Consider the following 27,723-nt stretch of genomic DNA (forward strand, 5'->3'; position numbering starts at 1 on the left):
TAAATCTGACTGAGGTTTCTTGATGTATCCCTGTTTAAGTTGGCACTGCTGTGTGTGTGTGTGTGTGTGTGTGTGTGTGTGTGTGTGTGTGTGTGTGTGTGTGTGTGTGTGTGTGTGTGTGTGTGTGTGTGTGGGCACCCATGCATGCATGTGTGTTCAAGTATTCCCGTTTCAATATTTTGTGGGGTCTGACAACTGAGAGCCCACTGTTCTTGTGGGTCTGATGTGATTTTATAGGCCCCACCTCATTATATGACTTTTGGAGAATAAAGAATTGGTTTTCAGGTTGGGCTAGAATCAGATCTTGGTTAGGTGTGGGGGTCAGATGCTTGGATAATACACCCCTCCTTTTCCTGTATTTATGTAAAAAAGATTATACATATAAATTTCAGTAGAGGCAGAGCTGGGTAAGGTGAAGGGGTTAGGTACTTGGAGAGATTGGGGTTAGAATTAGGGTTCATTTAGTTTTGCTGTGTTTATTTAAACTGCAGAAAACATCCATATTCTGATGTCATCACTGAGTGTCAGTTGTTTCAGCCATTTACCACCCCTGCCCAACGGACTGAGTGATCTAGCACTGGGATGTGTTCCATTGCCGAGTTGGTATAAAGTTAGAATAAAAACTGAAAGCCTTATTGATAAATATCATATCATGCCAGATGATATTTTTAGAACTTAAAAAAAAATAGCAGAAATTAGAATATTGACAGAAAATATCAACATGATTGCAGGACCCCATGAAGATAGTAACACAGGCGTGCGCTGGGTGTGTGTGTGTGTGTGTGTGTGTGTGTGTGTGTGTGTGTGTGTGTGTGTGTGTGTGTGTGTGTGTGTGTGTGTGTGTAAGAGGTACAGTAAATCCATCATAGCCTGTTCATAAGGCCAAAAATGAGTGATAACAGTCTGGCAGATAGTGAAGCTTACTGAAGATCAGAGTGCTGAGAGTGAGCTGATATTTAGTCAAAGACAGCAGAGGAGTGAGGAAACATCTCAACACCTGCGGGGAATAAAGGTCACTCGCACGCTAACAAGCCCCTCTATCGCTCCCTCTCTACAAACCTCCTTTCTGCTGTTAAGCTGTTGCACCGAGTCACTTTTCAGCTGCAAAACTCTTCTTTTCTTCCACTACACCCTTTCTGCTCTCTAAATGAGTAAAAGATGGTGTTTTCATGGTTATTTTCTGTCTGGGTAAAGGACAGGGCAGAATGAAAAAAATAGTCCCTTTTGAGTATTGATTGGTTGAAATGTTTATTCCCACAAATGACAAAAAAAAGAGAAAAAAAATCCCCATACTACCACTGCCTTAGTGTTCCAAAAATATTTAGCCTGGCAGCAGTGCTTGGCAAATGCAGTGCAGTCATTATAGTGAAGTTTACAATAGTGCTCTTGCATGCATCAAACATGGAGCCGCTCAGGAGCAGCTCCTGGCATCAGAGAAAAGCCAGGCAGACCTGCAGCTATCCAAACTCTTCTGTGTCTGGAATCACATATAAATACACACATTTATTTCACATATGAATTATATAACAGTGTCCCTCTAAAAAAAAAAACTAAAAAAAAACAAACAAACATCAGGAGTTCAGTCAAAGAAAATTAAAGTCTGGCAGTTCATCATGGCATGAAATCTCTGGCTGCCCCGTCACCTGCCAGACAAACATTTATCTATTCAAACTGAAGATCAGGGTAAGTTCTGATTGTTCATTTAACCATATCATATGGGACGCGACAGACATAAAGACTCAGTGCTACCGCTCCCTTCAAAACACTCCCACACTGGTAGTTTGTTTGAATGTGTGCATTTGAATTTGTTTTGAAAATTTCCACCGTGAAAAACAAGGTGCCAAGATGCTCTTTGAAGAGCCAACAAGGTCAAACATGGTGGAAACTGCAAGGTTTGTGTGGCCACACTTGATTTATTGTGCTTAGCCAGGTCTTGGAGACCCTCCTTTCAATCAATTTTTTCCCCCTCTGTAACACCGCCTGACCTGTTGGCTTTGGCATGAGCATCCTTTTGGTTTATTTAACCTCAGTTTGATTGACAGTTCTTGTGTTGCGCTTGCTGCTGGACCTCCCCCAGGTTTAGCCCAGAATGCTACAATCAAAACACGATGAGAAGCGTGCGAGGCGGGAAGCGTGTGGTTGCAGTTAAAATGTCTCCGTTGATCACCTTCTTTAATTGTGACAGAATTTATTGTGTGTCTGCTGCTACAGACTAGCTCATTACCAGCCGGCGGCAACGACAAAAGCGATTCCCTTCTGACAGAGTTGCATGCGAAACAACATTAAAACTTTCAACACTTGTACAGTTCTGTAAAGCGAATAAATCATAGCAATATGTGCATGTAAGTCTTTCAAGCTTACTTGAAACAGAAAAGTACGAAAACACCATTTACAGTTTAAAGACTGACCTCCCAGACCTGCTGTAACCACAATATTTTCTCTGCAATTAGGGACTGCTGCTAAGGTTATGTTTGTACTCACTCAAGTTGTAGTCTGGCTAAATTGTTGCTTTTACACCTGTCAGATCATTTGAATGATGTTTTCATAGATTTCATTATTCAATATTGTAAAATTAACAGTGAACAGGAATAATCTTTGAAGTGTGCGAATATGTTGTTTTCTGCTCTTCTTCCAATACATACGTGGAAATAGTTTAAATACGTAATGAAAAATGTAATGACTGAATTCATAGTGCAACGCGTACATTTCTCACAACTCCCATAAAGCTCATCGCTGCAGGAGAAAAGTCTCTGCATTTCACAGTAGATGGAGTTGAGCATGTTCAATGGAGACTTACTCTGGCCAAGCTACTTCCTGTTAGCCTTCTGCTAAATTGAACGGTGATAAATAATTCTATCTTGTAACTCTTGTACACTTTCCAAATGGTTTCAGATCTAAAGGATCAAATTCTAACACTGAATTGAGTACCTGGCCTGATACAGGGAACAAGTGTGCACACGGCTAGGCTACACTCCCAAAGAACAGAGAAGCGAGCGCAGTTGTTGTCGACAACAAGCCAAGTTTGAGAAAGTAAAGCGGGAAAATAATTATTTTCTCTGGGTGCTGCTTTAAAACAAAAATCCATTATGGCGTATACATTCAGATTCATATGGCTTGTCTCCTTCCGTTCCCATTTTCGTTCACAAATTCACTTCTGGTCATCTCCCAGCAGAACAAATATTTTCTGAACATATCCTTCCATATCTGAGCCACCGTGATTTTTTTTGCCTAATGTGGCATGTGTGTGTTTTGCAGTTGCTGTTTGTGATTGGTGATCTGATGCACAAAAAAAGGCATGCAGATCTGTTTTTCCACATGGATCAGATTCCCCCACGCAATGCGTGGCTGGTCACACGCATGCACGCACGCACACCCACACAAATCCATATTCCCCTGAAATACACATAGATCATTGTGTTCCAGGCTTTATTTTGCACAGGAACACCTCCACTAGCAGTTCATTTCAGCGGAGAGAAACACAGCTGGAACCTCTGCGACACAGAGAATGCAGTGGCCACACACACACACACGCACACACACACGCACACACATACACAGACACACACACACACAGAGTGTACAGGATGTTGGACATCTTTCAATGACACTCTTTGGGTACATTAGACAATTCAGGGATCACAGAATGAATTTGCTCTAGCCCACCTTAATTTAGGCTTTTCTGTTCTTCTATTTATTGATGTCACTCATTATTTTTTAATCACCATTTACTGAAGAATTCTCTAGATAAATCTAAAAATTATTGAAGCACTCCATCGCCACATTCTTTTAACATTTAGTTTAACACAACTCATTCAGCTTAACTGGGCAGAATCAGGGAGTAACCTTCATATTCAAGTACTCTGCACAGTATGTAAAATTACATATTCCAGTAAATGTTAAGAATCATTACATAACCATCAACTTCTTGTAGGAGCACTGCTGTCTTAACAACCTATTTCTACATACAAAAGTATACACATTCACACAGCCATGGGCGATGGAGACAAAGGAAGAGGATGAGAATCTTAAAAACACTGCTATGTTTGTCTTAAAACGTGCAATTTTGATCAACACTTGGGGATCTCGTTCATGCAAACAGTCTAAAGCAATACAAAAGTGTGTTTCAAACAATGTTCCAAGCTGTACTTGCTATAACATCTTCATGGCAACCTCAGATGAACCTGAAAATGTGAGCAAATATATAAAGTGACTCCTAATCTCACTCTCACTGCCTCTTTGGCTCAGAGGGAGAGCGTGACAACATGGTCAGTGTTGATCCAACAAAGATCCGTGGTGTGTAATTTTAATTTGCTTTGACACCTCCATCATCGTTTGTTTATTAGATTTTCATGCTCTGATGCTCCTTAGTTTTCTTTCAAAATGTCTCTGAGAGAAATAAATTCAGTCTTATAAATCACAGCTGAACAGTTTAATATTTGCAGGTGGCATCTGTGGTTTGGGTCCAGCTCGTTAGCCGACCCAGGGACTGATGTCAAGGGGCTGCATTTGGTGCGCTATCTTAAAAGGAATGTATGAGGTTTTTAACAGAAATGTCCAAAAATATGTAACACTTGCCTCAGTGGATGAATAGGGAGAATCTATGAATCACACACACACACACACACACACACACACACACACACACACACACACACACACACTCGTCTGGAGGACTTCAGTGGAATTCTAGCCAACACTAGATGAATTGATCCCCTGCTAGGAGAGTAATCATTGTCTAACACTTGATGAGACAGGAGTTGTGTTACTGCTCGGGGATGTCTGGGTTCTCTGAGGAGAACTGATGCTCAAACGTTGAATACTTTAGACGCAAAATCTGTCAGTCAAAGTGCTGTCAGCACGATATAAAAGACAATGGTTTCTTTATTTCATACAAAAGCTGGGAACGGCTGTGCTTGAAAGGATTTTTTTTTATTCTCCAATCTTGAAATCACAAGCAAGTTATTGCATTTTAAGTTAATTATCTCAAGATAACAAGTTATTATCTCATCATCTTGAGATATCGAGTTAAGAATCTCATTATCCTGACAAAACAAAAGCTCTTTTCAAGAAATAACAAGATAAATTATCCTGCTTTTACGAGAAGATAAGCGTAATTATCTTGCGATATCATGGTAATTGCCTCGTGAGTTTGAGATGACAACTTTTAAAACGCAATTACAAGGTAAGCTGTTCACAACAGCTTGTAATGGCATCATCTTTTTTGGGATGTATTTATCAAAAACATTCAAAAGCTTGTGGGAATAATATTTTTAATGCCTGTTTCATATTTATTTACTTATTTGTTAAATCTAGAAAGATTTGTCTCAAAAGTATTCCAGAACATTCCTAAATTATTTGCTTTTTAAGTAAAGTCAGGGGAAACATGAGGGCGAGCGGTGAAATCGAGATAAGCGTTCTATTAACCGTGAAGCTTGTCAAATCATCATTATTGAAACCTGCATTAGAGCAGCTTCTTTTGGCCACTTGGGGGCAGCAGAATCTACATGTGAACCTAGGACAGAGATATTATGATCTTTTAAGTTACTATGGCAACATTTATTAAATCTCACATCCAGCACTCAAAGAGCAACATTATATCATTCATTTAGACTCCCATCTGTGTAAACGTGTCACTGATGAGTAAGAATACACGTTTTAACATTCTCCCCTTCTTTTTGCCTGTTTTTGCTCTCGACAACTCTGTAGAGAAATATTATTTTTCAGCTGCTAAATGTTCCAACATGTTCATCAGCAAGTTGGTGGAATATTAGAAATAAGAAAATGATGGTGTAGAGCCGATTTAATATTAATAACTTTGAGAATATGTTTTGTGATATGATTCTCACTCAATCCTGTTAAATACAAAAAAAAAAAGGTTGGTTCACCCATAAATGAAAAGAGCTTTTAATTTTATACTTTGTAATTAAGTCTGAAGGTACCAAAACCCATTCATGATGAAATGTAACAGATAGTACTTAAGAAACTAGTTAGTTCTTATCCAGCCCTGACTATTTTACTCAATACCTTACATTTGTTGCTTTACAAATTATCATATTTATGCGAAAGAAATAGTTATTTGTATTCCATTGCTATCTGTCACTTACAACAAACTGGTCTGTTGATTCACTAAAACAACGGGAAATACCCAAACAAATAAACTTCACGTTGGATCACAATTGTGATCGGACATTTTGCTGCAGAATATTTTCAGCTGTAGATTATTGTGCCGTACACATCTATTATTTAGTAAAAACCATCAGACCTCATCGGTGCAGCACGTTGTTCCATTGGCTAACATTTGGTCTCTCACTGTGATGAACATGGACCCCTGTCAGTCTGTAACTGGTGGATTAATATGAACTGAAAATGAGTGGATTACAGCATCGGTCAATTTTTAGGAAATTGTGGTTTATCTCTCTGTCCTTGTAATTTCGTGTCAGCAATCAATGATCGATTCAAGAATTCTAAGTTTGATTATGCAGCAAATGATTGAAAAACTGTTTTCAATTAAGATTAATTCAGCTCATAACATAATTGAAACTACATTTCCTCGTGCCTCCTCTTCTTCACGGTGCTGTCGTATTATTCATGGGCGACAAAATGTAACCTGCCATCTGAGACAGATGGTCTGGCATATGTTCCACTATCCCACTGCCTCTTTGGGTGCGGTACTAACACACATACTCACTCACACACTCTCTCTCTCTCTCTCACACACACACACACACACACACACACACACACACACACACACACACACACACACACACACACACACACACACACACACACACACACACAATCACAGAACCTAAAGCTTGGAAACCTGGTGTTTCTCAGCCTCCCAGCAAGCCTGTACTTAGAAAGAGAGTGGCATTGTAAGGATTAACATAGCAGCATTGTGGAGATACAGATGGGGCCTCAGCGTGTCTCTAATGAATGTGTTCTATGGAGCCAGTAGATCTGTGCAGTGGTTTATACGCTGCAGCGCCACTTATTGACTTGGCCTCAGTTCAGGTCCTGCTAAGATAAGTGCCAGGTGATGACGTGAGGGCTCTGCGGGTGTGACACAGTTAGTTCTGAACCCTGTAGCTCCCAGCGAGCATGCTCCCTGTGAATTTCTTTATAGTCCAGAGGGGGCCGGGAGCCAAGAGGTGACACATAGCAGCAGTGAGGGGGGAAATGACTGATATCACGGATCCATAAAACTCTAGGATGAAGCGAAGGAGGAGTGGATGTCTCAGTGAAAGAAGAGTTTCTGTACATCCTCATCCAAGCAGTGGAGAAGGGGGTGAAGTAGCTACAGTAGTCCATTCTGGAGATGTGTTGAGATGAGCTGTAGCACAGAGATGGATAACAGCCAGAAAGAAAGGCCTGACCACTTGCGCTCCCCAGAAGACCGCGTCCCCCCAAAGTAAGCCACCTGGGCTGCAGAGAGAAAGCCAAGACAGAGGGAAGGGAGACGTTAGCCAACATCTGTCTTTACGGCTACAAGAAAACTGGTTCACATGAGGGAGTTAGTTAGTCATGCAGGACAGTCGGGAGCAGAGAGGGGACACGCTCCAAGGAATGTTAGCACCTCTAAGCCTTTACTCCAAAACCAGAGTCATTAAAGCAGCTTAAGACATCTCATTCTCTGGCAGCACTTCCTTTGTTCTCCTGATCTTGGTAATCCAGCTACCCTCACTCTGCCAGGACCACTCACCCACACAGGCCGAGCCATCATCGCTGGGCTCAAAGCCCTGGTTGCATCTCCTCTTAGAGCGACACTTATAACTGCCATATGTGTTGGTGCAGATGGGGCGGTCAGAGGGGCACACAGAGGGGAACTGGGTACACTCATCTTTATCTGAGGGAAACAGGAGCCAAAGACACTTCTCTTAAAGATGTCACAAACAGAGGAGGTGATTCATATATAAAAATGTTTTAACCTACCAGTGCAACGGCCATTTTCATTCAGCGTAAACCCATGACCACACTGCAAGACACAGGATAAAGCTCTTGGCATAACAATTGAAGGGAAAACATTGTGAAACAAGTGAATGCAGGTGCCTCCATCTGGAGAAGCAAAATCCAAAGAAACTAGAATGTATGCCTCCGTGAAGTGTGCCTGTCACAGCGACCTTAACCCTCGACCGGCGAATTCATTTCAGTTCATCCTTGATGTACGTGGACCAAATCGAATACATTTCTTAAAGGTGTTATCACTTTAAGAAGAATGGCACATATGTACAGACAGACTAGCATAAAAACAACATTCCAAGAGCAATGTTAGTGTAAATCTTCTACTCGTGTCAGCCAAACAGAGCAGATTTAGGAGATGAGACCGCTCCGCCGTCATCAAAGCCCCAAATAAAAAGAAAGGCATTTTCTCTAATGTATTAAATAAAAAAAAGAGAATTTATGCTAAATAGGACTGAATCTGTAGTAGGTGTAGGACTTCCCACTACTGAAGGTCAATGCGGTACTTTCAGCCCATTTCTATGAGTACAGTGAAATGAGAATTTTGATGTTACCACTGAGGGCAATAAACATGACAATTTAGACTCCTCAGTTAGCAGCTCAGAATTTTTATATCAAGAATGAGCACCTCTATTTTGGTGGTAGGGGTGACTTCTTCCTCATCTCTTGGATAATGGATCTCCAGCACAGAGTTGATCTCTGATGGCTCCAGGGGTCGGGCCACTGAGCGTCCGTCTGGCCAGTACACCTCCACGTTGGTGGCCACATCTTTACCTAGTCAGCAAAAACACAAAGAAACACTTTCATGTTTCGACAAGTTGCTTAAACACAGTTGTCCCGGATTAGGCTCATCGAGCTTTCTCCGCACGAGCTAACACGGTTAATCTCATCTGGTGGAACCACCTTGTCCCTCAAGAGGTGATAGTGAGCTACTGTAGAGCGAAGGCGCTGCCAGCTGTACCACAGCGCCCAACCGATACTCTCCGCAGCTATCACTCTCCTGAGCTCTGCACCAGGAGCAATGCAGCTATCCCATAGAGAAAACAGTATTAAACAAAACTATCAAACAAAACACAATGTTTCAGTGTTTATTAGGCAACAGTACTTGTCAACAAAAACAGCTTCTCTGATTTGGAAGCTTTTTTTTATTTACTGTATCAGTCGTGTCTTACCATCTTAACATTATATTTGTGTAATGAAGTTTACAATTCATGACACAGCTGTGGACGATCAAGTTTTTAACAAGTAGACAAACATGTAATTCTAATTTATTAATAGTGCATTTTCTACGTATTAATGCTAAATGCTAAGTGACATAATATAACGTGCCACCAGAGACGGAGTGGCTCTCGCCTCTTCCCTCCATTAAATATTTTAATCAGGCATAGAGAGATCTCCCTCTTCAGACAGCCTCCACAGTCCTTAATTAAAGTGGCATGTCTAATGTAAACAGATGTGGAATAATCCTGCCAGACAACCATCTACTCAGCAGGTGTGCTGCTGCCTGAGAGCCAACTAAGATTCCACCTGTTTTGCTCCTACATGACTGCCTGTCAGTTAGTGGTAGGGTGTTTATCTCTCAGGTCCAGCAGAAGTCTAGTGAGTGTGTAGGTCTGTTCTGAAGCCGCGCTGTTGCAGAAGGTTTATGTGTGTTATGAGTAATCAGGCATGATAATGGGCCTCCAGAGTTGTTCTGGGCTTGTGTAGTCCTGATAAAGGACCGGGGAGCAGTGGTGGGTGGGCTGCAAGACCTGGATGTTCACCAGCTATCTATCCTGGGACGGCATTCAGACACACAGAGACAGTTTGTCACAATCCAGGCCCCCGTCCAATTACAGCACCTGTCCCCCATCGCTCCCCTTTCGCCCATCTAGCTCTCTCCCAGAGACCTCTCCCATGGGTGTCTAATCAGGCTACAGGAATTAAGGCAATGCTTTCCACATGAAGTTGCTTCTCGAACTATTCTTATTCTGTCTATTCCTGACTGACTGTATTGGGATCTGTGTATTTTGCGGGGGCAGTGAGTGTTTTTTTTTGTCCCTCCTCCATGATCAATGTTTTCTTTGTGTGAGAAGAAAAAAGAGCTCACCAATCAGTTGTGTGTTCTATGTCATACCTGGTGATGAAATCAATCAGAATATGCAGCGTTTAAGTTTAACTACATCAGCATGTTCGATGCCTTCCTGTCATTCACTTACCAAGACCAAAGTGGGCGACAGGCTCCATCTCACACAGGTACCCGGACCCACCGTCAATGATGCGTGTGTGAGGCCCACTCTTTTTGGTGTACACCACCACTTTGGCTCCGCGGGCAAAAGCACCAAACTTGGTGCGAGGAATCACTCGCAGCCATTGGTTGGTAGTGCCCTGAGGGAGACAGGATGGGTTGAGATTCAGCGACTTACTGAGAGAGACAAACTATCAATGTGTCAGAAACTCACAAGGTTGACTTTGTAGACAGACAGTGGCTGAGCTGCACTTTCACCGTGAGACACCAGCAGCTCCAGACGCCCGTCCCCATCAAAGTCTGTAACTACAGCTCCTGCAGATCCATCACAGTAATGATGCAACTAAACACTTTAGGAGACAACTTGAATTACATTAATTATCCTCCTGAGCTGGGATGTGGACATGATGTTACACCAGATAATTAGGTGGAAGGAGACTCTTCTCTTAGTGAAGCACATGGAGACTCAAATCCCCAGTGGAGCTCTGGTGCCATCTACTGGGAGCATGTATGATCAGCAGGTTTGTTTCAGACATCTGTTCCTTCACACTCACCGGTTCCTCGTCCGTCAGGCTCTGATGCCTCACCAACATTCAGCTCTTCTATCTGGGGGTCTCCGTGCTCTCTCCTGCTCACCCTGCCAGAGCAACCACATGTTCTCTGTCATTACTAAACCACAACCACTTCAAGTACACCAGCCTCACCACAACAATATACTTAGGCACTCGCACAAATTTTTTAACAGCGCACTCATATATGGAGTGTCCATCGAAAAAAAATTGTTGCCACCAAATAAAAAACCTGATTAACTTATGGCCACCCAATGCAGCTTGTTTTTTCCCCTCATTAATCAAAGCATGGGGACAGGTTATTAATCACGGGGGGGGGGGGGGGGGTCATCTTATCTTTTAGCCACCAATTCTGAGGGAACAAGTTATATCATGTTGGCCATAAATTAATGAAAGTGGGAGGGATGAGGTATATCTTCTTCAAGAAAATAATCTTTCTCCATGACTATGGTCACGGGCTCCATACACACCTGCGTGGTCATGCCTCCACGCCAGTGACACGTATCCTGTTTTTGGTTGTTCATACCTATCATTTCCATTCTCATTTTTCTTTGCTGACTTTTCTCAAGGACTCAAGGATGAACTAGGAAGTTACTAACACTTCACACTCTCATGACATCATAAGAGAATGCCAGCGGGGGAAAGACTCTAGTGGTCAAATATCAAGGTCACTGTGAAAGGCACACTTTGACTGTAATGCAATATATAAATAAAAACAAACAAACATGAGAATCTTGTATCACATCAGAACATACGTGTTTAATGTAGTCTTTATACATGTATTTTGTAATATTATAAATCTATGATTCATATTAGGTCAATGATGATGGTTTTTTATGTTTTATCTGACTGTAGTTGTCATCTCTGTTAGCATATTTGTTGTTTTTGATTAAAAAATTAGCGTCTCTCATCCCAGACACTATTTTTTACTTCCTACTCTACTGTTGCTTTTGTTTACCGTCGTCGACAAAGCACTTATATTTCCAACTTTCCTTTCGTTATAATTTCATTTCGCTGTGTGCCAGTGTGCTGATGGTTGCTAAAACTCCTCACCTCAGCTAAATATTGATTAGTTGTGTTGAATTAATTAGCCAGGGTACAATAGTCAGAGCTTGTTTTTTCAGTGCCAGTGAGCAGAGTTAAATTAGCTGATTCATCTTCATAACAGATAAAAGGCAGAGCGACTCTGATCATAGAGCAGTGACCCCTGTCACAGCGCCCCCGTGTCCGGAAAGACAAATTCTCCTTCAGTGACCTGGTATGTCAGGAAATCCCTGGAGCTTCAACTGATTATTGATATTCAGTTTGAATTGATTCACTGGCTCATGGCAACATTCATCATGACTTTTGCTTCCAGTTCAGAAAAACATGCCAGATCAGATTTTTCATTGAGAAAGGATTTGTTTACTCTTCTATTTAAGTTTCTAAGAAACGATATGTATCAGAGTTAATTAATATTATCAAAAGAGGAGGCTAAAGCGTGAGTCAAAAAGAGGCCGAGAACTGTAGAGGTAGGATTCATTCATGTATGGAGGAGAAGGCGGAATGCCAGACTAGATAAGTATCCCTGGCTGGGAATTATATATTCTTCTCAGCCTCCAGGCCCAATGGGGAATATTAATTAATGACACATGAGTAGTCCATTAAGCTCATGATCATCATGGTATTAAAAACTACTGTTCTACTTCTGTGATGTGTGTGTGTGTGTGTGTGTATCTTGTGTTATTCCTGAGCGCGTACCGAAAGAGTCTGTTGGCAGAGGGGCCCCTGTAGGCGATGTTATTGAAGAAGACCTCCAACTCGTTGTCATTGTCAAAGTCTGCTGCAATAATAGTGCGAACTGGCGACGGCATCGAAAACTTCTGGGAGGCTATGTCCTGAAAGACAAACACCGCAATACAACAACACACATCAGCACATGTACAACATAAATGTAAGCTAAAACAAGGAGGGAACACAAAAAACTTGGAAAAGTATTTTGTTGAGTAATTTCAAATAGATTCGGCGGCAGATGGAATCAATTACAACAAACTTCTTAAAGCAGAACTGATTCATTCATACATGTGGAAGTTATAATCTCTGCTGCTTGTTCACTACTGATGAGTTTTCTGATTAATTCACGCCAAGCATAAAATTATGTAACACCCTTTTCTTTTTGTGTTATTGCAAATTGCACGAACGTAATTATGGTTTAAAGGATGGCGGAGACATAAATTTTCCTCACCTGTATTTCAATATCACAAAACTCTTCATTTACTTAAATATAACCTCCATCTGATCTACAAAGAACTAACGCTCTCATATTCTGGCTGCTTGAGAAATTTAGTTTGTGTTGGCTCACTTCGTTATCTTGCCATGATGTGACGTTGCGTGTTTTTATTTTCACACAAACAGCTCAGTGCCCTGAGAGGGGCGACATTCCATCCTGACCTTAATTTTACAGTAACAGAATCCAACTATGACAGAGATACAGCGGCATTTGGATATCCACAAAAGAGGGGAAACTGTCTGTCAGCCTCTGACCCGATCATCTCGACAAATCGAGTCTCGAGGAAGTGCAGCACAAAGTTTTTAAGTCAGGGGTCTAGGGGGGTCTGGGGTCTCAGAAAACAGAATAACTGAGATCAAAATGACATCACACAACCAATGGCCCCGCCTCTCAAACCACTTGCACTGCACTAAATTAAACTCTGATTTTAGTGTCATGGTATAATAATCAGATGCATCTTTAGCTGCATTTGCTTTCCTAAGAGTTTTTTTTGTCTTAAATGAGAACATGATGGACACTTTTCTTTTCTCAGCTGCGCCTCTAACTGCACCACAAACTGTTGCATTAAGAGAGGCTAATATCTATACTTTGGTTGGGGGGGAGGGGTCCTCAAAGGAGAAAAGCCAAAGGAAAAAAAAGTGTTATCTGGGATGGGCAGTGTGTAACAACAACATTTGTTGTGCATTCACATGAACATATATAGATAGAAAGTGTGAGCCCAGTCAGCCTCCATCATAACCTTGAGGTCTAATCCCACATCGTCCAGTCCCTGAGTCCAACAGCGATCTGTCATCTGCTGACTCCCTCACTGTGTGTCACTCTGAATAAATCTCATCTGAAGCCCTACGATAAGAACAAAGACCCTTTTTACATCCCCCAGCGTCAGAAACTGCAGCTCTCACACCCCGAAAAAAAGTCTCCTCAGCAGAGGAGTTTTTGCACGAGAAAGTAACAGATATTTCCGCGCTTCACTGACGCGGTGATAAGTCGGGAAAGAGTTATAGAGCAGCCCTTCACTCCTTCCACTATTTACTCCCTGTTTTAATTATAAGGCTCATAAAGCTGCAGGGGAGGGGCGCCCACAGTGACCTTCTGCATCTTAGGTGAAGGAGAGGGGATGGCCAAGTGAGGCCATGAGGGAGGGACAATCCTGCATCAGCATCATCATTACCAGGAGCAGTAGATGGATGGATGGATGGAGGGATGAGACCCTTCACCAGCAAATATGAAGCACAGAGATTTGGAAAAAAGGAAAATGTATTTGATGATGTGATAGAACTTAAAATGGAGGGTATCTTCAATCTACTGCAGCTTTTTAAAAATATTTACCCATTTTCATAACAAATATTAAAAAAAAACACAAAAGCTTTTGCTTACAAAAATACTCTTTCAGTCAAAGAATATTCCAAAAAGTGACCGATTTATAAAAAAAAAATCAATGAACTGTATAACTCATATAGTGTTATATAATTATGAAAATACATTCATTTTTTAAAAAATAATTTCATTCATATTTTTATTTAAAGTTCAACACGTTTAGAAATGGCTGTTCTCTGTTTTTGTTTTTTGAGTGCGTAAAAAAATGGTTGTGCTTAAATTATATTTTCAGCTATCAGTATTTGATATCGTATTTATTTTCATGGCACTGATTGTGATTGTTTGAATTGTATGGAAAAAGCTCTAAATGTTGGCAAAAACATTCAAAAAATTAGTAGCTACTTCCTCAAATCATCACTTTTTTGTGTCCTGATATTCATTATTACAACAGCAATGTGTGTGTGTGTGCGTGTGTGTGCGTGTGTGTGCGTGTGTGTGCGTGTGTGCGCGCGCACGCATGTGTTAAACCTAATGCAAAGAAAAAACCTTGCCGATAGATTTTAATTAAAGCACAAACAGGCCTAATCTGCACTTTCCACTACCCCAGCAAGCTGCTGTTTCAGCCCAATTTAATTAGCGGTTTACTGGAGTGATACAACAGCTTCATTATGCATGCCAAAGGTCAACACGGCTCAGAGGAGTGTCAGCTTGTGTGGGGGAAAGGGGTCTTAAATATGTTTTGGGCTTGTGATTTAACAATCTTGGTTGAAAAAAACAGTGGGCTGCTACTCTAATTTGTCTTCTGTGTGTGTGTGTGTGTGTGTGTGTGTGTGTGTGTGTGTGTGTGTGTGCGTGCTTGTGTGTGTGTGCGCGCACGCGCGTCTGTTGGCGCGCATGCGTATGTGTCTGTGTTCGTGACTCTGTGTGTGTGTGCGTGAGTGTGAGGGTGTGTGTGTCACACTGATGGAACTATCTCTGGGTTAAGCATCACACGTTAACCCCTTATGTGACCCCTATAAAGATGTCTCCTGTGACGTTTATCTCTTTGGTAAAGGATGCGGTCGCAGGTGCTGACAGATAGATCACCGAGCACCTCGGCTAATTTAAACGCAGCCGAGCTCGGCTCTGTCCCTGCTGCTCTTTAACAAAGTAAACAAACTCATGCGCACTGCTGGCTGCCTCACAGCAGCTGTCTATAGAATCGCTGATGGAGTAAATCACCACCTGGCCATTTTTAAACGACACTCAATTTCTAATCGAGCACAAAAGATGAGCATTCATAGGTGGGATGAACTGTTGTGGTGCAGCTGGCTCACTTGACATTGATTCTGTCTGGAATTTAGAAGAAGAGAGAACCAAAAATGTGTCTCTCGAGCCCTCCTAAATCAGGAACTGATCCTTTGATGCAGAAATCATTAGTCACAAAGTGAACTTTATCAGTCTAATTAGGATCTACAGTTCCAAGAAAAGTTATTTTAGAGTAAACTTACTGACATTGCTTTAGGTATTCTGCAAGTAAAATGAATCTGAAATTTAAAAAACAAATATATATATATATACATATATTCATGCAAATCCTAAATGTTTCTTGTAAATCCAAAAGCTTTGTTTACAATGGAAAAGTTTCGTCTTACACACCAACTTTTTGTGTATGATATCAAAAATTTTGTTTACAAAAGCAAAAATTGTTTGCAAAAGTTTTGTTCCTGACATCAAAAGTTTGGGTTAACAAATGGAAAAGTATTTGCAGATGGAAAACGTTTGGTTTCTGACAACAAAAGTGTTGTTAATGACATCAAAAATTGTGTTTATGAATGCAAAAGTTCAAGCTGCTGTTCAACTGTGTCGAGGGCAGATATATGAATATATCGCTAAAATATATGATACTCTCTATCACTCCTTTTATCTCTAATAAAGAATCTGTGTGGTTAACCAACCGAGTAGTCGACGCTGATGTTACGCAACCAAGAATAGCCTTTTTCGTGGGCGAATAAAGTTGAGGTTTGCCGCTAGCTGGAATGTCTCTGTACTGGTTAAATATGAGATGTTGTCAGGCAGGGACAGCTGCCTCGGCACTTGCCAGCAGTCATGCTGGTCAGTGTCTATGGCCAACAACTTTGGTTGGCAAATTGAAGGTTTCATCCAGATAAAACACCCATAGATGAAAGGTTTGAACATCGACATTCTCGCCTAAACGCTGCCTACAATGTGTGTTTGTTTTCTCTGCAGTAGCTCAGGATGCTAATAAAACCTGTCAAGTGACAGTGAGAGATTTGTCAGAATCAGGGTCACTGTGTCTCACAATTTGTCCTGTAACTTTCAAATCAAGAAAATCAGTTAAATCCATGTCCCACAGCTGTTGGCAGAGAGTCAAAGAGGAATGTGCTTATGTGCAGTTGTGGTTTGAAATAAAACTCATTCCACAAACTAGCATCCTGGGACATACAGGCTAATCCAAACGGAGGTTTATCAAACTATTACAATACGTTACGATACGGAAAGATAAGATACAATACAACACTAAACAGACAGGACAGGACAGGACAGGACAGGACAGGACACAATACGACAGGATTGACATTTGCAGGTAACAGTGCTGAACACCCAGAAATCTGACCTCCAAAATGACCAACCTTGAACTTTTGCTTGCGGTTGTTCAGCTGCATATATAGACGGTGAGGTCCGTTCCAGTTTCCGTACACAATGTCTGTCTTCCCATCACGGTTGAAGTCTGCAAGAGCTACACCTCTGCCATGCTGCATTGGGTCCTCAACTCCTAAAATGACATGATGGTGCACTTAAATATACAATTTAATGTTTGAGCTACACTGTGGAATGTGATGTTATTTAGCTCGTTTTTTAGTCCATTAGTTAGTTAGTTAATTCGTTAGTTAGTTCTTCTGGTTTGACAAGGTTGTTATCGCCGTCTTTTACAAGGAGGACCTCTCCTTGTTTTTAGCCAGTCATCGTCTGGTATGCATTTTACACAAATCAAAAGTGAAAACTTCAAGCCACCAGTGCACAAACACTGGGAATTGACATTTAACTGAAGCGGCAGACATCTTCTATCCAGCAGTTACCTTTTGAAATGAACATTATTTGCATGTTAATAGATTTGGGGTTTTCCAGATATCAGTTCAAGGGATTCTTTTTATCAGAGTAATTGGTTTTTGTATTTCTTTTTTGTGGAATACAGGAAAATGTATTATTCCAATCATTCAAAGCAAGCCAGACCATTTTTTTTCCTGTGCTGAAACATAATTGGAAGACATCTTTAAACTCTTACCAGCTTGTTGCGCCACATCCGTAAAGGTTCCATCTCCGTTGTTCTTGAACAGGAAGTTGGGTCCATACTCATTGTCGCAAAACACATCAGAAAAGGTTTGACTCACAATCGGTCCCACAACCACACCTCGCCCACCTGCACAGATGGAGACCACAGACTCAGTAGCTAAGACGATGGACAACCTGAAGCAACAGAGATGAACACAAGGACAGCAATCAGCCTCTATAACAAAAGTGAAGGGCCAGAGATCATTACTGACTTTCCAGACCATTTCCTCTAAGCGGGGCCCGTCTTTTTGCTGACACAGACCCCGACTGTGCTGGGCAAACACACACCTGAGTGCAAACATGCTGACAGTCTTTTTGCATTAACCAATGGTAATTTTCACCTATACGAAAAGATCTTTCTGCCTCTTAAAAAATTCTCAATGACATTTCAGAAAGTGAAGTGTCTTGCTGAAGTGTCTCGTCTAAAAGCAGCAGTCTAATTATGGCGTTGAAGAGGATGTGTAGCCATTAGATATACAACGCTAGTGACTGGCCCTCTGCTCTGATTAACGGCAGTTTGATGAAAAAGCCATCTACCGTATATCATTCACCACAATTTCGGCCTGGCTCATTCTGCTCCCCTGGTGGATCAAATGACATCCTGCACGATGAAGGATGATGGAGATTGATTTTGCTACGCTCAGCTACAAAGTCATCACCTATTCCCCAAACTTACTTGGACAACATGAAGGACTTTTCAATGACTGCATACTATAAAGCATCTTAGAGGCAGCACTGTAATACTGATGATGGTCTCTGAGACAAATAATCACTGTGAAATCGCTCATTTTTTATTGCTCCTCGTCAGTGCCAAAGCAGGTATCAATCACATGCTATGAGGTCTTTATTCAAGTAAGGAAAGGAGTAAAAAAAAAAAAAAATCATAGTCAAGGTTAATCTCTTCTGTCGCAAAAGCATTTAAACGGCGACTCAAAAAGGACATCAGGAAAGAAGAGGTCTATTAGTTTCCTAATATGAAAATATAAAGGAATAAAAGGTCAATGTGACAAAAATAGAAGCTTAGAAGATTCTATGCTATTGTATTTGGAATAATGTATATCAGAAATGTGCATTTTGCATGAAATATATACATCAAAATATCAACATGATAGTTGCAGAGTAGGGCGGCACGGTGGTGCAGTGGTTAGCACTGTTGCCTCACAGCAAGAAGGTTCCGGGTTCGAGTCCCGGCACGAGCATGGGATCTTTCTGTGTGGAGTCTGAATGTTCTCCCCGTGCCTGCTTGGGTTCTTTCTGGGTATCCTGGCTCAATCCCACAGTCCAAAGACATCAAGAGGGGACGAGGCTGATTGATACTCTAAATTGACTGTAGGTGTGACTGTGAGTGTGAACGGTTGTCTGTCTCTATGTGTTGGCCCTGAGATGGACTGGCGACCTGTCCAGGGTGAACCCTGCCTCTCGCCTGAAGGCTGCTGGGATAGGCTCCAGCCCCCCCATGACCCTTAACAGGATAAGCAGGAGAAAATGTATTGATGGATGGATGGATGGATAGTTGCAGAGTAGTGATGAAAAACACCTTTTTTCTCTTTTAATTCAGATCATTAGACACTTGTTCATTTACTCAACTATAGATATATAAATATATATACATATCTTTATACATATCTTTGTATTTTCTTTGAATATCTTATATTTCTTTCTTCTTTTGGAGCAAAAAATAATGAATACTTACATAAACATGTACCAACAAAATTCAACCAATAATATCAGGACATCCTCCTGTCAGTCAACTGAACATTGCCAGTTCACCCTTCCAAGCTATCCTGGTTGTTCCTCCGCCTCCTTTCCTGCTTTGGTGAGCAACATGGACTACAGTATGCTTCCCCCATTACACGTTGAGTCATCATCTGGCGATGAGGAGAGGATCAGACTATTTCCCCAGTTCCCTTCCTCCCAAAACAGATGTACCAGGCAACAGTAAATGCACTCCTGCAGTGACCAGGACACATCCCTCCATCCAGTTTCCCAGTTTTGTCTGTACAGATGCCAACCCAACAATAATGACTCCTGGGTGCCCAATTGTCAACTTTGACTGGCATGCATTGTATTTCTACGAGTTCATATATATAGGTTCACCAGTAAAAACGGTTCATTTAACTCACCAAACCAGTTCACTTCTTCTGACACGCTTCATCTGATACAGGCTAAGCATTACCAAAACCAAAAGTCAAGTCAAATCAAGTCAGTTTTATTTATATAGCGCCAAATTAACGACAAAAGTTATCTCATGACACTAAAAAGTGTAACTTAGACCCTGTCAGGATACATGATTAATGCTATCTCTGGTCTGATGAGCCGCTCAGACACACCGTTCGTTTCTGTTGTCCTTTCACTCAGCTTCCCTGTGACTTTGTCAGGAGTAAACAGCTGACAGTTCCAAAAGAGACGACCAGCCCTCTCCTACCACTACTACTCATCATGCAGTCTTTCTCTTGCTTTTCTTTCATACCACTTCCATCTCTCTTTCACACTCAGGCTGCACTACATCTTACACAAGCACATACTCCCTTGCACATGTCTGTATAAATCACACGGAGGGTCCAGCAAGCACACATACACAAAGACTCTCACACCTACCGGTGAACTTGCTGACGCCGGCCTGCTCCGCCACATTGGAGAGGACAATGACACCCTGTGAGAGGTCACTGGCAGTCTCGTCCATCTCTATGAGTGCATGAGGACCCACGGTACCGCTAGCATAGTTAGCTATGTAGACAGCATAGCGGCCTGTACCCTGGAGGAAGCATGGGTTAAACTTAGTACACGATCAGAGCAGAGCCAAAAATTAACCACATGTAAAGATAAGTGATGATTTAGCAGAGCACGTGCAGGATTTATTCAGTCCAATTACAACAGAAAACACATGTAATTGTTGTATTCAGCCACTTGATTGCGATTTCTGTGAATAAATTGGATGTCAACGGCTATTTTCTTTATGGTATTCATGTTGTTGAAAACTAGCATTTTCAGGAGCACATAAAATGACCACAGCTTGTAAAAACCACTACACAAGGTGATGGCAAAACATCTGTTAAAATTTTGTGTATATTTCATACTTAATATCTGTCAGCTGTTTCCTGAATTGAAATTCACTATTGGAAAATACTGCGATATGATGTGTCAATAAAGTTCTGCAGGGATGATGTATTTTTGTAGTCCAACAGAAAGTTAGCATGTTCATGGTTTCCCCTCGAGCAAAAACCAAAGGGACTTCACTTTTGATCATTGCAGAAAATGAGCTCTTCGAATGATTCTACTTTGGCTAAACATTTATAAATCACAAGATCATGCGAATCACTGACATTCGGGTATTTAACTGAAAACCCATTGATTTTGAAGCAAGGGAAGTGGACATTCAACAATGTTAACTTATTTTGGGGGTCCAAGGATTCATTCCTGTGCTGCTCTATACAGTTAAGGTCTCGTTTGGTTAAGGATCAAAACATTAGTGCTGTAAAAATGCTGCAAAGTGTTTATTGCAGCCACCACCCATCCAGCGCTCACCATGGTACCTTGTTGAATTGTAAAAGAGAATAAAAATCATTTGCACTGACAATGTCCATGCAGTACTGCAACATGTTAATAACACATTTAGTGCCGATGTCATTTCTCTCAGTTCCTTATTGTCATGAAACCCTTTGACCAAAACCACCTGTTGATAAATTCCTCCACATGCTATTGTGGCTTTCTACAGAGGCTCAGGTATTTACAGCTTCAGGATGCTACACATGGAGCTCTTGGGTTTCTTACAAGTCCGCACCACAGTTAGTCACATCAGGTTTTTTTGCTGCATGGACTGTAGGTGATAAAGAAGATGGGCACAGATGCAAAGTTTCACCTTTTCAACACCAAACTGCCTCTTTCTCCTTTATCTCCCTTTACCCTGTTTCCTACCCCATGCCCCCTCTTTCCCAACATTCCCCACCCCTCCCGCTGCCTCCCTTTGGAGATTAATTTCACACTCCATTATCAGTCCGAGTCCCTGCAGACACAAACTCACTGATGGAACCGCAATAATAGACTACACACTTGATTCCAATGAGCTTTCCCACCAGGGCCAACATGATTGAATCAATACAAACAAATGCACGTATGATAAAGCCCACGCGTGCTCATACATGCACCATTTGTGTCACTGTATTTTTACCAGACATGGAGAGTAAATGGGTCTGCTGATGTTGTTGAGCGTCACATTTCAGCTTACTGAGGAGGGAGGAGTAGGTTGCACTCCCTTATACACACGCACACACACACACACACACACACACACACACACACACACACACACACACACACACACACACACACTACTTGACAAACAGAGAATGAAGGCCACTGGCAGTTACTTAACACTCTTAAAAGTCAATGATTTTTCAATAAGTCTTTACCCAAGGCTAATTTCTGTCAGTGGAACTGGCACTAGTGGGTCATGCATGTCTGAAAAGTGCATATTGGTGTGGGGATTTGTAACTTTGTGGCCTTTACGTCAGCTTTCACAGCAATGGCTGATGGGAACTGCTTCTAAGAATAGCAAGTTGACATCTGGATTTCTTTTTAAATAGTTGTCTCATTCTTTTTCTACTCATTTGCCCTTTAAAATACACTTCTAAGAGAAACACTCACACCTCCAGGCTGCCTGCCAGTGCAAAGCCCATCCATCAGCTCAGTGTGATTTCAATATGCCACCTCTATCAGTTTGGGTGAGACTAATGATGACATGTCACTTTCAAGGAGACCAAACATCCCTCTAAATGATAGTACTTTATTTATAAGTAAACAAGACTAAATGCATTAGTTACTTCACCCGTAACAGACATGCGGATCAGTTTTTGGCTTCTGAATGTGGTTTAATAAAATACGTTCAGCATGAGGGAAATGCATTCTCCTCCTCTCCGCAGAACAACCCATGGAAGAATACACATCAGAGCTTTGGCTCACTTCAAAAGCATTATGCCATTAAAAGTAGATATCTTTCCAATCAGTTTGGCAGCAGCACAACCTATCAGTGCTCAGTGAGATGGGACGGTGCTTGAAAAAATCAAATCTGTTGTAATCGCTACTGTCCCCGCCTGCTATTACCTTCTTTATCCTGTATCCAGATTGGAAATGAGAGCGAGATAAGAGACAAAGTGTGAGTAAGTCAGTCAGAAAAAAAGAGAGTGCAGAAGGTGGAAAAAAGGGTGAAACAATGAAAAAAGGACTGAAAGAAAAAGCGAGAAAACGCTAGCGGCAGAAAGCAGTAGTGTGCAGTCATCACTCATCGCCTCGTACGATGTTCTATAAAACAAACGAGCCCTGGCTTCTGTAATTACACTGCTGCGATGGACAGAGGAGAGAAAATGGCACACCATTCCCCCCAAATTAACTGTCATAGCACATGCTGAGAAGGGCGGCGTAGGCAGGGCATGAGTTATCACTGGTAAACAAACAGAAGCACCCATGCATGTATACAGAAGACACTCTGGGGAGTCTGTGTGGTTCAAATCTTTGTGTGTGTTTGCGCACATGTGCGTAATACCTTTCTATCCACACAGGCCACTGAGCGCCCAGCCATACGGTTGGCTACATCTCTGTGTTCGTTAATGTCATCATTCAGCAGATCTTCAAAGCGTCCATTACGGAACTTGAACAGTTTGTCGGAATATGTGGCCCGACCTTGATGCAGAGAGTTCAGGAGAGGAGGAAGATTGCGAGGAGAGGGGAGAGGAGAGGTATAATGCAACACAAGAACCGTGAGTGCAGTGAAGTGGAGTTTCTGCAGAAATGCTAGAGACGAGGTGTTGTAATGTTGGCAGCGTGTGCTCTATATCTCTCAGGTTGATTAATAGCTGCATAAAGACTCTGATGGGATAAACTCAATATCTGAAAATTCACTTGTGTAAGTATGGAGGTGTATGTGTACTGTACACATGTAGTTTCCTTGTACATAAGGAGCTTGTACTGTACCAGAGAAGGCGTTATTGGAGTTAAGCACATAAATCTCCTCCCGACCGTCTCCGTCGATGTCACACGCTGTCACTCCGATGGCGTTGCCTTGTCGGTCTCTCAAGGCGTAGAACGGGGAGCTGCGATTGTCTACAGCTATGTTGACCAGCCTCTTCCTCTGCTTGTCGTACTTGAGGACCAGGTTGGGGCCATTATACCTGTCAACAGGGAGCAAAGTCAAGAGTTTTGATGCCTTTTATTCGTGGTAGCAAACAATGCTTGTGGCTTCATTTGTATATTCACAAAATTCCATGCAGACTTTAAAATGCGTACAAATAACATGGATTTTTTTTTTTGTAAATAAACTCCTATAACTTGATAGCTTTGTCCACTAAAACCTTAATTTCTCCACCTGAGTAACATAGAAAAATTAAATTAAAAGAAAAAAAACCTTTGGCTTCTATGTTGAACGACTTACCTTTGCCCTGCTTTTTATTAAATTATATATGAAACATAAAAGAATCAATTAACAGTACCTAGAATGATGCAGATGTTGCATACATTTTCACTAAATATCATGTGAATGTGTCACACCTTGATTGTGTATTCTGGAACTCCCCTAGTGTCACCAGAACACAAAAAGATGAACGTAACCATGATATAATTTAGAACTGAAGGTTAAAAAAGTCAGTATATTAAACACCAAGACGCTCTGTAATAAAATCTTTCTAATCGCCAGTAAAATGATCCTCTGGGAGGTTTTGTGGCGCACAGAATACCTGCTGAATAGGATGTCTCGCTAAAATGGCATTTATGAAGCAGGGTCATTTCGATCCATCTATTTTCTGTGAAGCATTTAGAAATTCATTGCTGCTTCACCGGAAAGAGACGAGCTTGCCAAAACTGCTCTCGTCAATGGTCAATCAACAGATGAGGGAGCCTGAGAGCATCCTCACATCACTCGTCAACTTTAGTGAAAGTGATGCACTACATTTTATCTTCCAACACAGAGTTTAATATCACAGAGGAGATAATTCATTATTCTAATGATGTACAAAGGAACTTTAGGTTATTCTACCCAGCTACAAACATCTCCAGGTCTCCGTCTCCGTCTACATCTGTGACAGCCACGCCGTAGTTGAGCTGGGTCGGGTTGTTGTCGTAGTCAGGAGGAAGGACGGCCTTGGTGATAGCTGAGAACATGGGTTCTGACCGCTGAGCCGAGGAGAACGCAGCCAGAACCAGAACTAACCACAACATCCTAACCTGCAGGGAGAATCAACAGGGAGTATCTCATGAAGTGCGGCAGTTATTTGAGGAAGTGAATGAAAGGATGACAAAATACTCCTCGACTGAATTACAGCACACATTCATCCCGGCACTTCAGGCAAATGAGAATCAAATATAAGAACTAAGCTGCAACACACACCCGTGTTGGTAATTCTGCAAATCCATTGTGAGCCAAACATCGTTGGCAGAGTGTTCTGCTGGACTCAGACATAAAGATGAAGATATACCACTGCAATCAGCAGCGCTCTGCAGGGTTAGATCTGAACAACCCATCACATGCAGACAGGCTGAGGAATTACAGGACAGAAAATCTATACGTGGAGCAGCAAGTGAACACATTATGACCCAACATAACACACCCGAGGCTCTGATTCCACCCAGACAGCCAGCGGCTCTAAATTGGCAAATCTTTTTTGGATAAAAGGAGTGTGATGTATAAGCGTCCTTTTAGTGGTCAGTAGATAAAAGGTGAACACAGAGGAATTGATCCCATCGACTTGTGACGTGTAGGCAGCCTTTCTCAAAGGAGAAAAGTGAAACATCCCTGAGAGAAGAAAGGAACGAGGAAGGTCACCTCCTTACGGCTGAAATAAAACATCATCATGAACAGCGCTGCAAAACTTTACACACACACTCTAAAAGCCGTTTACAAGCTGACACCTTGATTTGCTCAGCTGCTGGATTTATGAAGCCAGCCTTCACCGTAGTCCTCCCTATTCCCTCTGTAATTCCGCTCTCATCTCTGCGTCTACCCTGCTGCACATTCTGCTGCGAGTGTCCAGGTGATTAATGGCTTTTTAACATCTCTCATAACAATTCAATTTAAGATAAACCCGCATTGCTGTGTGAGTAATACTCTCAACAGCATATCGGGAGGGAGAGGAAGCACCTCCGCTGACAATATAAACGCCGGAGGAAGGTGCTGTGACGATGATGCTGGCAGGCTTTTGGAAGCTGGTTGCAATGTGGCTGTTAGCGAGGAGGGTTAATTAACAACACTAGGAGCTCAAGATGAGGCAGTTTCTCCCCATTAGCGCCGGCTCTAATGACAAATGAGCTGAGCAGCGCAGAGGGCAGCTTTACAGTCTCGCTCAGATAGGAGAAGCGAACCTAAAAATGAGGTGGAAAAGGTGCTGGTACAATCTTTAATATTTTCTTTTTCCACAAAGATGCACACAATCAGAGGATGAATTATTTAAAACAACAACAACAACAACTTCATGACACCTTTCCAGGACAGCAGGGCGTATATTAATACAAGAACATCCTGGAAACACGTGAAGGATATTACCAAGGAATGCCTTGTAGGAAAGAGAGGCATTCAAAAGAAAGATGAGTGCCTAAAATCATCGGGGACCAGCATGATAAAATGGTGGGGTAGGCTTATTACATTATCCAGTCAAGGACATCCAGTAGACTCATCTCACCGCAGTAAAACTCCACAACCACAGCACCTCCAGTAAAGTTATGCAGGACTTACACAGGTGCAAGAAATCAGTTTTGCTGCACTCACTCAAGTTTTAGGACATCAAACTTAAGAAGAAGCACCACACAGGCCTTACTGTAATTTGTAATAGGACCATGAATTTGTCGTTTGAAGCGTACAAGTGTTTTCAATTGGCGTCTTTATATTGGCATTAAGAAGCCATTACCACATCGTGCAACATCAGCATCTGCTTCCTGGAGCGTTCAGCTCTCATCCTGATAACACTGCGACAAAGAGCCAGCAACATCTTCAGTTTCAAAACACGCTTCCAGGAGCTCTTCCCTGTGAAGGACACCCCCACTGCAGAAGACACACACGCACACACACGCACGCACACACACACACACACAGAGGAAAAAAAGTGCTGGACTAGACCCACAGACTTCCCTCTCAGCAATCAACAATTACCATTAATTCATCCTTCATTGGCCAGTTAAGATAATAAAACACCACACGTCAGCAGAGACACACAACTTCAAAAAAGCTTCAGGCTGCACACAACAATAGTGAGGAAATCCAACATATGATGGGGGCCGATTTGGAATAAAGACAATAGTTGTAAGAAGTTATGCCCTTGTAAATCCACGTATGATAAATTACTTTTTTCCCCTTGCAAAGTCAAACACATCAGAACTTCATTTGGCAGCAAACCATTCCAGTAAGCAGCATATTCACCTAAAAAATACATGGAGCATTCCATAAATACCCAATATAAACAATAAAGCGTCATTCATAGTCAGATAGAGTACCAAAAATAGCCGTTTGACAGAAAATATAAATATATTGGACATGTCCATACTGCCTGCGTGTGTCGTGAAATTGTCTAAGGCACACATTTAAAGTTACCCTAAAAAATTAATATTTGCACTTTTATACTTGTTCCTAAATTGTACAACTATTAAAATTGCAGTCAGGATAAAAGATACAAAAAATTACACCAAAAAAAAAACCCTAACAGAAATGCAACAATTTACAAGGAAAAGGATCATTTCACGACTACCAATGCGATCATATCAGTAAACACTTAAGAAGCAGCACTTTATCAGTTGCCGATACAAGTCAAACAAGCGTCTGAATACTTTAAAATGATTCTCAAAGATGAAATCTGCGTTAAAATCAGAGCAGAGTTCAACTTTCTGTCGCTTATCTCTGCAGCAGCAGCAGCAGCAGCAGCAGCAGCAGCAGATCCCAGCGGAGCGCCGGGGGAAGCAGCAGCAGCGGCAGCAGCACAGCTCAGGTACTCACAGATGCAGGGAAGCTCGCAAACTCCGATTTAAAAAAAAAAAAAAAAAACCTCCGGCGACCGTCAGCGAGTTAGCCGGTA

At 41.7% G+C, this 27,723-nt stretch overlaps 1 protein-coding gene across 3 annotated transcripts; it reads right to left on the reverse strand.

The window, feature by feature from the left end:
• Nucleotides 1-1,196: 1,196 nt before the first annotated feature.
• LOC147247528 (cartilage acidic protein 1-like) lies at nt 1,197-27,723 on the reverse strand. 3 transcript variants are annotated; one of them, XM_086180875.1, is made up of 15 exons: nt 27,645-27,723; nt 24,702-24,889; nt 23,645-23,841; nt 23,217-23,353; nt 20,276-20,432; nt 17,631-17,765; nt 16,978-17,120; nt 12,499-12,635; nt 10,744-10,826; nt 10,404-10,504; nt 10,161-10,329; nt 8,591-8,736; nt 7,936-7,978; nt 7,706-7,849; nt 1,197-7,428 (listed from the first exon to the last, which is right to left on the reverse strand). In XM_086180875.1, exons 2-15 carry the CDS (start codon nt 24,881-24,883, stop codon nt 7,301-7,303), a joined length of 1,902 nt encoding a protein of 633 aa, XP_086037001.1. In that variant the 5' UTR covers nt 24,884-24,889; nt 27,645-27,723; the 3' UTR covers nt 1,197-7,300. The 3 variants fall into 3 exon arrangements, with proteins under 3 accessions (XP_086037001.1, XP_086037003.1, XP_086037002.1); XM_086180877.1 differs by lacking the exon at nt 7,706-7,849; XM_086180876.1 differs by lacking the exon at nt 27,645-27,723 and having other exon boundaries at nt 24,702-25,026.

This window comes from Aulostomus chinensis, chromosome 16 (genome assembly GCF_037954235.1).
Source record: "Aulostomus chinensis isolate RoL2024-O1b breed Wild chromosome 16, RoL_Achi_v1.0, whole genome shotgun sequence".
In the NCBI taxonomy this organism is placed as follows: Eukaryota; Metazoa; Chordata; class Actinopteri; order Syngnathiformes; family Aulostomidae; genus Aulostomus; species Aulostomus chinensis.

What these genes read in the sequence shown, in the direction of transcription:
- LOC147247528 (XM_086180875.1), bottom strand. Translation starts at nt 24,883, where the DNA reads ATGTTGTGGTTAGTTCTGGTTCTGGCTGCGTTCTCCTCGGCTCAGCGG. An exon ending in GGATGTGGCGCAACAAGCTG is followed by an intron (nt 17,121 to 17,630) that starts GTAAGAGTTTAA and finishes ATGTCATTTTAG; the next exon opens with GAGTTGAGGACCCAATGCAG. An exon ending in TGATGGCTCGGCCTGTGTGG is followed by an intron (nt 7,429 to 7,705) that starts GTGAGTGGTCCT and finishes TTCTCTCTGCAG; the next exon opens with CCCAGGTGGCTTACTTTGGG.